This window comes from Melopsittacus undulatus (genome assembly GCF_012275295.1).
Source record: "Melopsittacus undulatus isolate bMelUnd1 chromosome 20 unlocalized genomic scaffold, bMelUnd1.mat.Z SUPER_20_unloc_1, whole genome shotgun sequence".
Taxonomy (NCBI): Eukaryota; Metazoa; Chordata; class Aves; order Psittaciformes; family Psittaculidae; genus Melopsittacus; species Melopsittacus undulatus.
In genome coordinates, this window is record NW_022993934.1 from 550,445 (window position 1) to 566,553 (window position 16,109).

Below are 16,109 nucleotides of genomic sequence, written 5' to 3' on the forward strand. Positions count from 1 at the left end.
CCCATCCCCATCCCCATCCCATTCCCATTCCCATCCCATCCCCATCCCGCCCGGCACCAGCCAATAGCCGCGCCGCAAGCCCCAACGTCATCACTGCCCACCCAATAGCAGAGCCCGTAGGGACGCGCCTGACTCCGCCCCTTCCCTCTGCGCGCCGACGCGGCCGCCATTTTGCCCAGTGGAGGGAGGGGGGGTTCCTGTGGTACCGCCGCCATTTTGTCGTTGGAGCCCTGCGGGAGCGGCGGAGGGCGCTGAGTCTGCCCCGCGCCACCCGCGGCCACCGCTGCCGGGACCTGGCGACCGTCGGCTTCGGTGAGAGCGGCCGGTCCTGCCCCAGGGCTGCGGGGAGGGACGGAGAGCGGCTCCGAAGTGGAGGCCGCAGGGGCGCTGAGGCGGCGGGGGGGGGGTTGGTCCTTGGCCGCATGCATGGCGGTTGTTGCCGGTGCCAGGGCTTTGTGCACGCAGGGCTGGGGTTGGAGGGCTCGATTGCTCACCCAGGGCAGGCCTCGGCTTTCTCCCCTGCCTCTGCGTTGTTGAGGGGGGAAAAAGTGCTTTAAAACCCCATTTTTAATTAAAAAGCGGGTTCCGGCTGCCTGTTGGCTCCGTTCCTATGTGATCTGTGCTAAAACTCGGTAAAGAAAGCGGGTGTTCGAGGTGTTTGGAGGGTGAGTGCTGTCGACCGTTAAATTTGATTCGAATTGTTCAGAACGGGACAGATGGGTCCGCATCGTTGTAAGGTTGGAGGTGAGCCCGTTCCAGTGCCAGGGCACTGGGGCTGGAGCATCGGGAACAGCTCCCGTTAAATCCCGGTGCTGCTTTCGTGGGCAGCTCCTGTGGTGGAGAACCCCATAGAGCAGCGTTAGGCCCTAACCCCCCCTCCACTTACGCTTTATATCTGTCCCAAGTGGTGATAAGCACATTCGGAGGGTGGAATCTTAACGGTTTTAAGCTGTTTGGGACTTCTGTAATGTAACATAGAGGGTTTCTTGCTGAGGGGGTGATAATCTGCCTTCAAGCAAGCCGGGCCTGCCCTATTGCTGATGCTGAGAGTGTGGGGAGTGTGGCAGTGCATTGGATCCTGGCCTAAGCAAGGCATTGAGGTGCTGGTTTGATGGCTGGGGGGTGAGGTTTGCAGCATTGCCCCTGCCAACGGGCCTGTTTCTGAGTAAGGATGAGTCCGTTTGCCTCGGGGATGTATAAACCCTTCCTTAGCACGGGTTTCACGCTCCACAAGGCAACAGCAGCCCTGTTACTGCCCCTGCCCCTCCAGCATGCGGTGGGTTCACGAGGGTCCTGCTGTTTGCTTGAAGCCCTTCTCCTTGCCTTGCAGATTCTCTTGAGCTGAAGATGGCTGCACAGTCAGCACCGAAGGTCGTGCTCAAGAGCACCACCAAGATGTCTCTGAACGAGCGGTGAGGAAGCCAACAGCAGCTTCAGCTCATAAGAAATCGTTGTCCTTAGTTATCATGGCCCCCCCCCACAAACCATACACCAGCGTGGTTTCGGCCCTCTTGCCACCTCACTAAAGCAAGCAGATGGCTTAGGCACCTCTGCCTTAAACTGCGCCAAAGCTGGTACCCGAGCTTAAAAGGGCGAGTGGTTCGATCCGTGGCGGTTTGATAGTGAATGTGGTGGGATGCTTATCACCCGAGAGAAAAGCTCACACCCTCCCTTTTCTCTTCCACGTGTGTTTTACATTGAGCGGGTCGATGCTGCAGCACGGTAGCATGTTACCCAAGCTGCAGGAGCCTCGCTGCTTTGTCCGAGGCAGACACACGTGCATGTGGTCTGGCCTGTAAGAGGCAGGCAGCAGGCCACTGAAACAAGCCCAAAGGCCCTTTAACAACGTTTTGGGCCTTGTAAGAGGCAAATGCTTTGCTTCATCTCCATGTCTTTTTTTCTCTCTCTTGCCTTGATGCCTTTGTTTCTTCTGTTGAGTATTCCTCTGGTTTTTCCATGCCGTTGAGCTCGTGCAGTTCGACACTGGTAACTAACAGCAATGCGGTTCTGGTTCGCTTTCCTACTCACCACCCTTGGATTATCTGTGTTGGTAGCATGGAGCCAGGGAGAAATAGAGCTGTGTTTGTGCTGCCCCTGCTCTCGTAAGTGCTGCAGGGAGATGGACGTAGAGGCCAAAGTGGTGCTTAAAGTTATCCTAGGGAAGAGGAGAAGGGCAGGGGAGGCCTTGTTAAGCCTGTTTTGGTTTGGTCAGTCCATAGTCCCCATCCCAGCAGGATGCAGATGGGCTGCTCCTAAGGAGGTTTGCCATCTTGCTGCTCCCGTATCCTCCCAAAGAGAAGATCCTTCGTGCCCCAAAGAAATTGCCAAGGGAACTGTTTCTCCAAGCAACCCCACTTGGCTGGTGCCATTTCTCCTATGGGACACCAGAGGCCACCAGACTGTCCTTAGGGGAATGTCTGCTGTTAAGGTGCCTTTTGGCCTGGAGTTTTTACCCCTCCTTGAGGGTGGATTTGGCTTTTGCAGTCAGATTTCCATTTGGTTTTGTGTTCCTGTGATGTCCTCTCCCATCTGTCACGACCATCTCTGCTTATTGCTTGTTTTCATTCCTTCTGCCATTTCTAACCTCAGGAGCCTAAAGCTTTCTCACTTCTCAGTTAATACACAGCATCATTTCTGAGTTTCCAGTTCTTGCACACTTGTGGAAAACAAGGAATACCTAATCCCATATGCCGTGACCTAAGTACCACTCTTTTACATAAGGTTCATGGGATCTGGAGATCCAGTCTTGAGAACCATGAAATGCCAATAAATGTATGTAATAAAAGCTTTCTTTAAACACCCGTTTTATTCGACCTTGAAGCTTTACTAACATGCTGAAGAACAAACAGCCGATGCCAGTGAATATTCGGGCTACCATGCAGCAGCAGCAGCAGCTAGCCAGTGCCAGAAACAGAAGACTGGCCCAGCAGATGGAGAACAGACCTTCTGTCCAGGCTGCTTTGAAGCTCAAACAGGTGAGAGACAGCCACGGTTCTGATGCCTGGCACCAGCACGTGGACTGGGGAATATGCTCTTGGATATTCAGACTGGGAGACCTGGAAGGGACGTGCAGGAGATGCCACTTTTTGCTGTAGATAAGTAATGCTTTTGTGACTCGGTGCTTCGTGTGGGGGTTGTGCTGGTTGTTGATGTCTCCTCTCTGTTTTTGCAGAGCACTGGTTCTCAGTCTGGGTTTCTGGATCTGCGAGTGCTTCACCTCACACTCTAGCTGCAGTTCCAACTGCCCAGTTGAGGCTGGTTGCTCCCATCCCCAGCTCCATCCTCTCCTGGTGCACTCCCTTCATAGCAGCTGGCTGCAAGGAACAGAGGAACAAACTGATGTGGGGCTGAATGCAGGCCTGGATTTAAGGCACAGGGTTGAATTCTCCTTAGATAAAGAGTATTTATCCTTTCACCTTTCAGTGCTGAGTCCTACAGGTTATGTTCCTCCAGTTGCTTTCTGGCAGTAGAGCAGAAGACCCAAACACATTTGTTAGATCTGAATTTCCCTGCTGAAATCAGTGTGCTTCTCCCTAACTCTGGACTGAGAGAAGCGGCAGGAGGGATGGCTGCTAAGAGAAGCTTCAAGAGGAGGTGTAGGCATTGAAGGATGTGAGGTGTTGGAGATGCTGTGAGGGCTGGAGCATCCCTGCTCTGGAGCCAGGCTGAGAGAGCTGGGCTGGGGCAGCCTGGAGAAGAGAAGGCTCCTGAAGGGGAGACCTGAGAGCAGCTCCAGTGCCTAAAGGGGCTGCAGGAAAGCTGGAGAGGGGCTTGGGACAAGGGATGTAGGGACAGGCCAAGGGGAATGGCTTGAACCTGCCCAAGGGGAGACTGAGCTGAGCTCTTAGGCAGAAGCTGTTCCCTGTGAGGGTGCTGAGGTGCTGGCACAGGGTGCCCAGAGAAGCTGTGGCTGCCCCATCCCTGGCAGTGCTCAAGGCCAGGTTGGACACAGGGGCTTGGAGCAGCTGCTCCAGTGGAAGGGGTCCCTGCCCGTGGGGCTGGATGAGCCTTAAGCTCCCTTTAACCCAGACAAGGCTGGGATCCTGTGAAATTGAAGCCTGTGGGGTAGGGCCTCAGCTCTGCAGTGAGCTCAAGCAGCAGCATCGCCTGCCTTGAGTGCACTGTTAGTTCCATGGAATTCTGTATGTTAGTTCCATGGAATTCTGTACATTTGCTCCCACAAGAGGAAGCCTTGGAAATGTCTCAGCTGAGCCTCCTCCCCACATAGCTGGAATTCTTCCTCCTCCCACGTTCAGGGCTCACTCTGATAGAGGAATGCAGCTGCTGCTTAAGGTCTCTTGAGGCTCCCATTGTTAAGGACAGGCTGTGGTGCCAGGCAGCCTCCCAGAGCCATGGGGGGTTGGGAACCTGGATTCTGGTGTGTTGCTCTTTGAAGTTGGGCTCTGGAAGTTGACATGGTGATTGGGTTTTCCCAAGTGCAGCTATCACCTGATCCTTTGGGATGTGGGTCCTCTCCAAAGGGACCATTCTGAGCTCCTGTGGAGCAGTTTGTGGTTTGCAGCTGAGTGCACGAGTGCTTAAATAAACCTCCTGTGCTGTGTCGTTAATGCAAACCCCTTTGTACCGACTGCTACTGGGGCAGAGCGGAAGGGCCAACACTGCCAACGCTCTTGGGCCTGCTTCTGCCCCAGGTCCAGCAGCTTAACTTCAAAGTTGGCTGGCAGGTGACATCAAGGAGTAGTTGGATGTGGATCATACACGTGCTTTCTCTTTCTGCTGGTGAGGGTGGGCACAGGAGAGAGGCTCCTGGTTTAGGCTGTTGGGAAAATGCCTAAGCTGGGATGTAAAGCCCACCTTGGTGAGGAGTTGAGCCGTGTCTGCAGCCCTTCTGTGTGAGCATTTTGGGAGCAGGAGCTCTGGGGAATGGATTCTGGTGAAGAACCCACTTCAGAAGCCAAGCACACAGTGATGACTGTTCTGCTGCTGCTCTGGTGAGGGTAAATCTCTTCAGTATAGTTTGCTTCTTGTATAAACGGAAAAGTGGATGCTTTTCCTAGCTTTGTATGGAAACAGGAAACAGGACGGGGTTAAGGAATGGTATCCATGGTGTGTGGCTCACAGATGTCACTTCTGTGGAGGGAGGCTGGGTTTGTGCAGCAGGGATCTGCTTGGACTATCCCAGCAGAAGGGATCATTGGGCTGCCTTTAGGATGAAGGATGTGCTTGGCTTTGGCCTGAGCAGCGCTGCTGAAAGCCGAGAGTAAAGTGCTTCCTTGTCTCTGGGCAGACTGAGGCCTTTGCTCTCTGCACCAGTTCTCCCTCCCACACTAGTCTGCCTTAGAAGCTTGATGAGATATTCCAGAGAGCTGGTAGCCCTCTGGTTTCCTTACCATCACATACACCAGAGCAGCACCCCTGTTGTGTTGATGGGTGACAACTGTGCTGGTTGTGGGGCAAGTCCACGATTGCTGCATGACTTTCCCCCCCCTTTTTTCTTACACGTCTTTTATTCCAGAAGAGCTTGAAGCAACGCCTCGGGAAAAGCAACATCCAGGCCCGGTTAGGGCGACCAGCAGGGCCCCTCGCTCGTGGAGCCATGGGGGGAAGAGGATTGTCCATGGGGCAGAGGGGTTTGCCACGGGGAGCCATGCGTGGAGGCCGGGGAGCCAGAGCTCTGCTGCGAGGAGGAATCCCACTCCGAGGTCAGATCCTGATCCCTGTGGCACTGGATGCTCTTGACAGCATGGAAACATGTTCTTTCTTTCTGTCTTTCTTTCCTTCGGAAAACTGATGGCTTTCCCATTGGAATTCCCTCTCTCACAGGTCAGAGCCTGCTTCGTGGAGGACGAGGGATATCCCCCAGGATGGGCCTGAGGAGAGGTGGCCTTCGAGGCCGTGGTGGCCCTGGAAGAGGAGGTCTGGGCCGAGGCGCAATGGGTCGTGGAGGACTTGGAGGCAGAGGTTGGTGCTCGCAAGGGTAATAACACAAAGGGAGCTGTAATTCCTTCTGTTTAAGGCCTGGAACCCAGGAGTGGTGCAGCCCCAAACCCCTCTGAATCCATGCTCGGCATAGTGCTAAATGAAGGCTTTAACTCCCAGAACACCCAGTGGAGCTCCCTGACTGTGCCAGTGTCCCACAGAGGGCTCTGGGCATGGCTGCTGGAGTTGTACCCATGGCTTGGAACAGTGGGGAGGCAGCAGGAACTCCTATTGAGGAGGACTGCTCTGCCTCCTCGTCTGAAGGATGTGCTGCAGGGCCTGTGTACACCAGGGGGCTTTGAAAACCATCAGTCAGGGGGAAATGAGCAGAGGAGAAAGTCTGAATCCTGCAAAATGAACTCAAATTCAGCCTCTGGAACTGAATCCGTTTGGATAAATGGACTCTCTCCACCGCAGGGATGTGTGAAGCAGGAGGAGATGAGACAGCTGTGCTGGGGGTGGTTCATGTTTCAGCCAGATGTGCCCTCCTGATCCTGTGGGGATTGGCTCCATGTTTGTGGGAGCACTTCTCAAGAAGCTGCTGATCCCTCCACAGCTTCAGCCTGACACATTTGGGCTGAGTTTGGCTGCAAACCTCAGCATTCCATGGCAGAACAGGCTTGGAGGGGCTGATGCTGTTGCTCCTTGGCCACCAAAACTCAGCCTGAACCAGAGGCAGGTGGAATCCTGGGAATGTCAGCGGGTGGGTGTTGGGATCGGGCACCAGGATCCCCAAAGGCTGTGCTGGCTCTAACCATCCTCTTGTCCCCCCCCAAGGTCGCGGCATGGCCGGCCGGGGCCGGGGCGGCTTCGGAGGCCGCGGCAGAGGCCGGGGCCGCGGCAGAGGATCGGCACGGCCGGCGCTCACCAAGGAGCAGCTGGATAACCAGTTGGATGCCTACATGTCTAAGACGAAAGGACACCTGGATGCTGAGCTGGATGCTTACATGGCTCAGACAGACCCCGAGTCCAACGACTGAAGGGCCTTTCCCAGAGACTTGTGGAAGTTGGTGTGTGGTGCCCGTAAGCTAAACCTGGAAGAAGCCTGATTCCCACCGGGAGGAGCCGCCGGCCTAGGGAGCAGCCCAGGCTTTAGTGTCTTCCTGTCACGTTTTGATACTCTCTGTTGTATGAAACCTCTTCCTTTGGGATTGTTTTTATATCTTTATTTCTCCTCTTCCCCCCCACCACGAACGGGAACCCTCTGACACTGGTGCTGGTGACACGACCCTGTGGTTCCGTGCCTCTTCCAAGCTCCGTGGTGGCATTTGGGATCACCCCATCCCCGAACACCATCCCAGGGCCGAGCTTCCACCCGTGGCTCAGTTTGAACCCATCCTGAAGCAACAAAAACCCCTTTCCCAGGAGGACAGATCCTCGGAGCAGGTTTCCTTGTGGCACTCCCCACGCCAGCTTTGCCCCACACTGTTGTTTCCTCGTGTCGGTAGCCAGTGTTGCTGCCCAGGTTGCAAACTTCCTTTAAGCTGAGTTTTACTATGGTTTTTAGATTAAACTTTGGCTTCTTTTCGTTGTGTTGGAGCCAGTGGTTTCCGTCTCTGGATACAGGAATTGGAAGCAGGAAGTTCAAATGACAGCAGGGAGGGTGAAGTTGGGACTCTTCAAACAGCAGGGTCCAACAGTCATCCCTTATGGTGTAACCCCCCAGTTCCCGTTGTGCCTGTGCGGGCAGGGGTCTGTGCCCCGTTGGATTCAGCCATAATGTGAACAGTTCCAGTTCCATGGACTCTTGTGGCTCTGGTTTGTTGTAAACAAAGGAGAAGTCATCAAAGCAGTTGTGGACTCTCTGGTGCTTGTTTTCCCTGGGAATGGGGATTGTCAGGGCCAGGGGGGTCTGGGGAAGCAGGCCCCGAATGAGCAGAGCCTGCTTTGGAGGTCCCGGTTCCTGTCCCGGTTCCTATTGACCCCATCCCATAGCCCCCAAACCAGGGAGCCTCCAGCCCCCCCAACCCCTGGAGTTAGGATGTGGCAGGATGGCCCATGAGCATCCCTCCTGCCCCATCCTCTGCCCATGGGAGCATCCCCTGTCCCTGGGAGCAGGAGGTCCTGCAGGAACCAAGCCTGCACCCAACACCCATCAGTCCGTTTGTCCCTGCCCTTGGGATCACTGCGGAGCAAACTGGGCAGCCCTGGAGCTGAGGAGATGGAGCTGGGGCCTCGTCCATGGGGAGGCTGTGGGATTGGGGGGGACAGGGCTGGTTCTGGGGCTTGGCCATGGGATCAACCAGGTGTTTTCCACTGGAGCAGGATGTTCTGAGCCCCCTGTCCAGCCTGGCCTTGAACGCTGCCATGATACCCAATGCAAACCCTCCCCTTGCGTGGGGAACATGGGTATTGGGGTACCCCAAACCCCCCCCAAAGGGCTATGGGTGAGTGTCCCCCGCTCCTATGGGAGCTGATGCTGAGACCCCTGTTACAGCTCTGACCCCACTGGGGGCCCTGGTGCTGCTGCCCCACTCTGCAGCTGCAGGACCGGGAGCTCCACGTGACCCCCCCCCCCCCCCCCCCCCCCCGCGCTGAGCTTTGAGTGTGAACCGGCCGAAAATGATAAAAAACCGGAAAATGGTAAAAAACCCCAAAACGATACAAAAAACCCCAAACGGCGTCAGCGCCTGCGCCGGTACTGCAGGAGCGCGGTGCCACCGGCGGGGGCGCTGTGGACTGCAGCTCCCAGCATCCCCTGCGACCCTTTAGGACTACATTTCCCAGCATCCCCTGCCCCCCTTTGGACTACATTTCCCATCATGCCCCGCGGAAGCCGCTTCCCCCCCCCCCCCGCTGAGGGGACGCCATTCCCGGCCGTGATGGCGGCGGGCGGCGGAGGCCCCGCGGCTCGGGAGCTGTTCGCGGAGGGGCTGCTGCAGTTCCTGCGGCCGGCGGTGAGACAGCTGGATGGGAACGTCCGGGCAGTGAGGTGAGGGGAGCGGAGCGGGGAGCGGAGCGGGGCTGGAGCGGGGCTGGGAGCGGGGCTGGACCGGGGGGTGAGGGGGATCGGGCCTGAGGGGGATCGGGGGCTGAGGGGATCGGGGGCTGAGGGGATCGGGGGCTGAGGGGATCGGGGGCTGAGGGGATCGGGGGCTGAGGGGATCGGGGCTGAGGGGATCGGGGGCTGAGGGGATCGGGGGCTGAGGGGATCGGGGCTGAGGGGATCGGGGCTGAGGGGATCGGGGCTGAGGGGGCAGATGGCGGCTCGGTAGCTGCACGGAGCTGGGCTCACGGGGCGCTGGGTGCCCGGTGGAGGACGGACGGGTTTGGGGTGTCCCGGCCGTGGAGCTTGGAGCTGTCCCCTCCGCAGGGAGAGCCAAGTGGAGCTGCGGGAGCACATCGACAGCCTGGCCACTGGTGAGCGGGGGGCACTGCCGGGACATGGGGGGTCACCTGTAAGCCATGGGGGTCCCACCCTCTGCCCCCTCCTCCCCAGAGCTCTGCCGCATCAATGAGGACCAGAAGGTGGCTCTGGACCTCGACCCCTACGTGAAGAAGCTGCTGAACGCGCGGCGCAGGGTGGTGCTGGTCAACAACATCCTGCAGAACGCACAGGTCAGCCCAATGGGGGGGAATGGGGAGCAAAGCACAAGGTTCCAATCCCCTCCATCCTGACGGCTGCCCTGGCACAGGAGCGGCTGCGGAGGCTCAACCACAGCGTGGCCAAGGAGACCGTGCGGAGGAGAGCGATGCTGGAGGCAGCCGGAGCCTACCCGGGCAAGTGAGGCTGTGCCCGAGCCCCAGGAGCGCGGCTGGGGCAGCCCCCGATGGACAGTGATGGGAATGGGGCAGGAGGGAGCAGGATCTCCCCCCCCGGGGCTATGGGATGGGCAGAGGTGCTGTAATAAAGGTGCTGCTGGGCTGACGACTGCATCCCGGCCCCGTGCCCATCGTGTCCTGCCCTTCACCCGACCAGGACGTGCTCCAAAGAGAGGGGGAAACGTTTTAATGCACAGCTTATAAAAACACAGACAGGGACCAGGTCGTGGGCTCGTTCCTCTGCTCAGGGCACTGCCGCAGCCCCAGGTCCATGGGCAGTCACTCCTGCGTCTCCATGCTCTCCTCCTCCTCACCTGCAGCAGGTTCCTCCTGGTTCTCTTCTTCCTCTTCTCCTTCCTTCTTCTCCGGAGGTTTCTCATAGGCCTTCTCTGAAGGTGTCACTATGACCCCATCCCACGTGGACATCTCCGAAGCCAGGTCTGCAAAGCCCAACCCGGGGGCTTGGAGCAGCACAGCCAAACCCCAGCCCCATGGAAGCCTTCCCATTGCTCCAGGCCTGGAGGCTTCCAGCAGCTCCCGTGTTGGCCCCAGCACCACTCACAGCTGGCGTCACCCTCCTGGCCAAGGATTTTCCTGTATCCTCCATGGGAGAGGATGCGGACGAGGGTCTGGGCAGTGTAACACACCATGTCCTGCACGGGACAGGGCAGGCTCAGGCCATGCAGGGCTCCTGATCCCAGCCCCGCAGGGCAGGGGCTCACCTGCTGCTCCAGGGTCATGACCGTGTGCACTCGGAAGTTCCCACTCTCACAGGGATCCGTGATGCCCACGGAGCCAGGGAGGAAGAGCCCAGCGGCCAGGATCTGGAGGCAGCGCCTATGGGATCAGATGGTCTGAGGTTAGGAGAGCATTCCAGCATGGAAACATCCCTTCAAGCCCTGAGATGCTGCTTTGCTTGGATGTGCTCAGAACCTGGGTGGGAACAGGGATTTCTGGGGGGAAGGAAGCAGCACCAGACCTGTAGGCAATGTTGAGAGCCAGGGGCTGCCGGGTGGGGTTGTTCATCACAGCATAGTGACCCTGGAGAGGTGAGGACACAAGAGGGAGTTGGGATGAGCTCGGGAATGTCACCGGCAGCATTCCCATGGCACACGCACCAGCAGGTCCAGGATCCAGGGCGTGAGGGGCTCAAAGCCAGGGAACCGAATCCTCAGGTCCTTCAGCAGCCGGATCAAGACCTTGACCCTGGAGCAGGGAATGGGAAAGGGGCTCAGGAGAGCTCTCCTGGGGCTCCCACCTCGGAATTCCCACCTCGGAATTCCCGAGGAGCCCAAACTCACGTGGACTGTGAGGCGTTCTCCTCGAACCAGCGCGCGTGCCTGATGGCAGCCAGGGCGCTCTGCAGCACCTTGATGTCCACTGCAAGAAGCAGCACAAAGGGCTGGGATGGAGGGGAAGGAGGACAGGGATGGGCCTTGGGAAGCTCCCTGGGCCCCACAAGGATCCCCCATGGGCAGCAAGGAGCCCTCACGGTGCAGCTCCGGGTCCAGCTTGCGCAGGTTGGGGGGCACAGTGGTGATGAGGATCTTCACTGTGGCATCGGCTGAGCTGATCTCAAAGCCTGTCTCGTTGGTCAGCATGGTCAGAACTGGGGACACAGAGAATTCCTCATGGAAGGGCTGGAAAAGCTTGGGGGGAACAGCAGAGGGGACACATGTCCCTGCTGGGCACCAGGGCTCCAGGGGGTTGAGCTGTGGGGTTCCCCCCCTCAAGCCCATAGGCTGGAAGCCCCATCCCACCTTCAGCAGGGTCCTGAGCTCGCAGGCTCTCCACCACTTTGTTTCCCAAGGCTGCCACAGCTTCCACTGGGAAGGAGAAGGAGCAGGAGCAGGGGTGAGAGCAGGAGCTGAGCCCAGCGCCAGGGGAGGACGTGTGGCCAATACTCACGGGTGGGCAGGATCTTGAGGATCACAACCAGATCAGCCACATTGTGGCCTGTGGTCATGGTCCCCTTCTTGTAGGATCCCACCTGCCGAACCTCCTCGATTTGCTGCGGGAAGAGCAGAGCAGCCACGGGGAAACACACGGCACAGGCAGGAGCCGGAGCCACGGCTGGGAGCAGGAACAGGGAATATCCCCCTATCCCCATCCCATCCCCATCCCATCCCCATCCCATCCGCTTCTGGCCTCACCACTTCGAACGTCCCTGGTGCTACAATCAGGTTGTCAATCACATTGTTTATCTTGGTCACCAGAGAAAGGATGGATGCCTGGAAAGGAAGCACATGGAGGGGGGGTCACATCTGCCTCCTCCATCAGGTGGCAGAGCACCCAGCACCATACACCCAGCACCATGCACCCAGCACCCAGCCCTGCCCCATAGCAGAGACCCCCAGTGCCCCCCGCTCTGCAGGGCCCTCTTCCCCCCCTGCTCCCCCCCAGCCAAACGGGGGGTCCCACACGGAACCTGCTCGGCAGCAGTGGGAGCCAGGTCCTGGTTCCTCTTGAGCAAGGCCTCACTGAAGCCGCTCTCATCCGCAGCCGGCTTCACGCGGGGGAAAGCCATTTCACACTGCAGGGGGATCAGAGGTGAGCCCAGCACCAGCACCAGAGCACCAGTGCCAGCACCAGCACCAGTGCCACCACCAGAGCACCAGCACCGGAGCCTGGCACCATGTCCCGGTGCTCCATCCGGAGCTGCCCATCCTGCCTGTACAGCCTAAGGCAGCTCCCCCTGCTCCAATGGGACCCCCGCGGTGCAAGGAGGCAGCAGCATGCAGGCAGGCGGCTCTAATGGATGGGCTTAGGAAGAGGGGGTTTAGGCCCTGGAGTGGATGATTCCATCACTGTTTGCTCTGGATGTCCTGTATCCTAATGGGAAGTCACTGGGCAGGAGGAGGGAACTGGTTCCTCATCTAAAGGGGGAAACGTGTGTTGCTGTTGGTCCTTGAGGAAACAGCTCTTCCCTGTGCGGGTGATGGGACACTGGCATGGGCTGAATGGAGAAGCTGTGGCTGCCCCATCCCTGGCAGTGCTCAAGGCCAGGATGGACACAGGGACTGGAGCAGGATGAGCTTGAAGCTTCCTTCATCCCAGTGCAGCACAATCCCATGAGCGACACAGCACAAAGAGCCTGGAGAGCATCCGATGGGTGAACGGCAGCTCCTGGAGCAAGCCCAGGAACTGGGGTCGGGGGGGGCACTGGTTGTGGTTGTTACCCCCCCCCTGCATCCCAGGTAACACAGACTCCCACAATGAGACCTATTCGGGGTCATTATGGAACCAGGAGCATCCCCAGCGCACTCCTTGCCTCCGGTTACCCTAAACCAGCCCACGGGGTTGGGGGCTCAGCCTTACACGGGTTGTGCCCTGCCAACAGCTTACTCACGACATAGAAATCAAAGGGGATGTGCGGCACAAAGGGCCGGAACCTAAAGGGATGAAAGGAGACAAGAACCAACTTTATCCTCTGATCGAGGGGGGGACACCCACCCAGCCCCGAGACGCAAGAAAGGCCCTATAGAAACGGGAAAGGCTTCATCTGACCCCACTGTCCACAGCTGAGCCCTGCCCCGGTGCCAACGGGCCCTGGCCGCGCACCGGAGCCCCCCGTGCCCGCAGCCCGTGGGGGCCGCTCCCCTCCCCCCCCCCCGTCCTACCCTCACCGCTGTCCTGCTCTACGCTGCCAGCTCCGGCCCCCCCGTCCCGGTGCCCACAGCAGCCCCCCCGCTCCTGCCGAGCTAAAGAGCCACCCTCGCTAGAGCAGAAGCCGGACTCGCCCACTGCCAGGGCCTCCCCTGGAACCAAAGCGTCCGCCGCGGCCTCTGCCTCGGTCACCCCTGCGGAGAGACGGGAGCGGCGTTAACGGGAGCGGCGTTAATGGGAATGGCGTTAATGGGAATGGCGTTAATGGGAATGGCGTTAATGGGAATGGCGTTAATGGGAATGGCGTTAATGGGAGCGGGAACCGGGGAACGGGAACGGCGTTAACGGGAGCGGCGTTAACGGGGAACGGGAACCGGGGAACGGCGTTAACGGGAACGGGGAACGGGAACCGGGGAACGGGAACGGCGTTAATGGGAACGGGAATGGGAACGGGATCGGCGTTAACGGGAACGGCGTGAACGTGAACGGGGACGGGAACGGGAACCGGGGAACGGCGTTAATGGGAATGGCGTTAACGGGAACGGGGAACGGGAATGGGAACGGGATCGGGAACGGCGTTAACGGGAACCGGGGGACGGGAACGGGGGAACGGGGGAACGGGAACCGGGGGACGGGAACGGGAACCGGACTCCCCCCCCCCCCGAGCCCCGCACCTCATGGTCCCGCCGTGCCCAACAATGAGTCCCCTCCGCTCTGAGCTGCCGGCGCCACGCAACAACCTGGCCGCTTATTGGCTGGCGCCCGTGTGGTCCCGCCCACTGCCAGCGAGGAGCTGGCATCCTATTGGTTCAAGAGGATGTCGATCAAAGGGGGGGGAGGGAGCGGTCATGGCTGGGAGAGCTGCTATAGGTATGAATGGAGCGGAGGTTGTCGCGCATGCGCAGAGCGGTTACCTACAGCGCTGGCAGCAGGCGGCAGCAGGCAGCAGAGTGGCGCAGCGGGAGCGTGCTGGGCCCATAACCCAGAGGTCGATGGATCGAAACCATCCTCTGCTAGTTCCTTTTGTCCTTCACTAACACCTGAATTCAGGTTTTAGCCCTAAAACTTCTATTTTCAGGCCAAATTCCTCCATTTGGGTCAAATTCTTCCTGTTTAGGTCCAAAATCTGTAGGGGGGGCTGAAATTTCCAAAATTCCACCCAAATTCCTCCTTTTTAACCCCAAAATTCCTCTTTTCAGGCAAAATTCCTCCAGTTTTGGGTCAAATTCCTCCAATTTTGGGCCAAAATCCTCCTTTTTAACCCCAAAATTCCACTTTTCACACCAAATTCCTCCCATTTTGGGTCAAATTCCTCCTTTTAAGGTCCAAAATCTGTCCGGAGAGGCTGAAATTCCCCAAATTCCCCCCAAATTCCCCCATTTTTGGGCCAATTTGGGCTGAATTCCACATTTTTAGGAACAAACCCGTCCCCTCCCCCCCCCCCCCCCCCCCCCCCCCCGTGGGAATTTGTCACCTCTTGCAGGAACAAAGTGGGTCCCACGTGTGGGGCCGGTTGCCAGACCCTGCCCCATAGCGCGGCCCCACAGCGGCGCCAGGCGGGGGGGGCGGGGGGAGATAACGGGGCCTGATAGAGGGGCCGCCTGTCAGCGCCCCACAAGTGCCGGGACATGAGCCAGGCCCACGGTGCCTGCCCCATAGAGGGCCCCACCCCACCCCCCCCGCCATGAGAAACGGGGGGTCTGCCCCATAGATGGGCACCACATATGGGGACCCCCATGTCCTGCCCTATGGATGCCCCATAGCGATGGTCATGGGGGTTTTGCCCCATAGATGCCCCCCACTGACTGCAGACCCACTTGTTCTGCCCCATAGATGTGCCCCACACATGGGGATCCCCATGTCCTGCCCCATAGATGCCCCATAGCAACGGTCATGGGGGTTTTGCCCCATACAGGCCCTATAGATGCCCCTCCACAGACTGCAAACCCATTTGTCCTGCCCCATAGATGTGCCCCACAGGGAGGGGACATGGGGGTTCAGCCCCATAGAGGCCCTGCACAGACAGAACCCCATTGTTCTGCCCCATAGATGGGCCCCACACATGGGGACCCCCATGTCCTGCCCCACAGAGGCACCACAGGGAGGGGAAATGGGGGTTCTGCCCCATTGATGCACCCCCCCATACTGCAAACCCATTTGTCCTGCCCCATAGATATGCTCCACACATGGGGATCCCCATGGCCTGCCCTATAGATGCCCCATAGCGACAGTCATGGGGGTTCTGCCCATAGGGGCACCACAGGGAAGGGAAATGGGGGTTCTGCCCCATAGATGCTCCTCCAAAGACTGCAGACCCACATGTTCTGCCCCATAGAGGTGCCCCACACATGGAGACCCCCATGTCCTGCCCCACAGATGCCCCACAGGGAGGGGACATGGGGGTTAAGCCCCACAGAGGCACCACACAGGCAGAACCTCATGGTTCTGCCCCATAGATGACCCACATACAGCAGGACCCACACATCCTGCCCTATAGACACCCCACAGACAAAGGAAAAGAGGTTTCCTGCCCCATAGATGCACCTCTACAGACTGCAAACGCACACGTTCTGCCCCACAGATGCCCCATAGACAGGGAAAACAGGTGTCCTGGCCCATAGATGTGCCCCACACATGGGGACCCCCATGTTCTGCCCCATAGATTCCCCAAAGGGAGGGGACATGTGGGTTCCGCCCCATAGATGCCCCACACCAAATTCACACATCCTGCCCCATAGCCACCCCCCACATCCCACCCCTACAATGGGTCTGGGCAGCCTTTCCTCTGCCCCATTGCTCTG

General features: G+C 58.6%; 3 protein-coding genes and 1 non-coding gene across 6 annotated transcripts; 3 read left to right on the forward strand and 1 right to left on the reverse strand.

Moving 5' to 3' along the window:
• Positions 1-160: 160 nt before the first annotated feature.
• Positions 161-7,732, forward strand: CHTOP (chromatin target of PRMT1). 2 transcript variants are annotated; one of them, XM_005140890.4, is made up of 6 exons: positions 161-312; positions 1,331-1,412; positions 2,822-2,975; positions 5,480-5,663; positions 5,785-5,922; positions 6,718-7,732. In XM_005140890.4, the coding sequence occupies exons 2-6, from the start codon at positions 1,348-1,350 to the stop codon at positions 6,918-6,920; spliced, it is 744 nt and encodes a 247-aa protein (XP_005140947.1). In that variant the 5' UTR covers positions 161-312; positions 1,331-1,347; the 3' UTR covers positions 6,921-7,732. The 2 variants fall into 2 exon arrangements, with proteins under 2 accessions (XP_005140947.1, XP_005140946.1); XM_005140889.4 differs by having other exon boundaries at positions 165-312; positions 5,477-5,663.
• Positions 7,733-8,740: 1,008 nt separating this feature from the next.
• On the forward strand, positions 8,741-9,829 carry SNAPIN (SNAP associated protein). The gene is made up of 4 exons (XM_034073460.1): positions 8,741-8,872; positions 9,254-9,300; positions 9,380-9,498; positions 9,576-9,829. Exons 1-4 carry the CDS (start codon positions 8,763-8,765, stop codon positions 9,666-9,668), a joined length of 369 nt encoding a protein of 122 aa, XP_033929351.1. The 5' UTR covers positions 8,741-8,762; the 3' UTR covers positions 9,669-9,829.
• A 37-nt stretch (positions 9,830-9,866) lies between these two features.
• On the reverse strand, positions 9,867-14,109 carry ILF2 (interleukin enhancer binding factor 2). 2 transcript variants are annotated; one of them, XM_034073459.1, is made up of 14 exons: positions 13,983-14,109; positions 13,461-13,502; positions 13,052-13,094; positions 12,131-12,235; positions 11,856-11,933; positions 11,611-11,713; positions 11,463-11,528; positions 11,195-11,311; positions 11,004-11,082; positions 10,821-10,908; positions 10,682-10,743; positions 10,425-10,539; positions 10,265-10,355; positions 9,867-10,142 (listed from the first exon to the last, which is right to left on the reverse strand). In XM_034073459.1, exons 1-14 carry the CDS (start codon positions 13,985-13,987, stop codon positions 9,982-9,984), a joined length of 1,155 nt encoding a protein of 384 aa, XP_033929350.1. In that variant the 5' UTR covers positions 13,988-14,109; the 3' UTR covers positions 9,867-9,981. The 2 variants fall into 2 exon arrangements, with proteins under 2 accessions (XP_033929350.1, XP_033929349.1); XM_034073458.1 differs by having other exon boundaries at positions 13,443-13,502.
• A 143-nt stretch (positions 14,110-14,252) lies between these two features.
• On the forward strand, positions 14,253-14,324 carry TRNAM-CAU (transfer RNA methionine (anticodon CAU)). Its single transcript has one exon. It is a non-coding gene; the product is annotated as a tRNA-Met (tRNA).
• Positions 14,325-16,109: the final 1,785 nt, after the last annotated feature.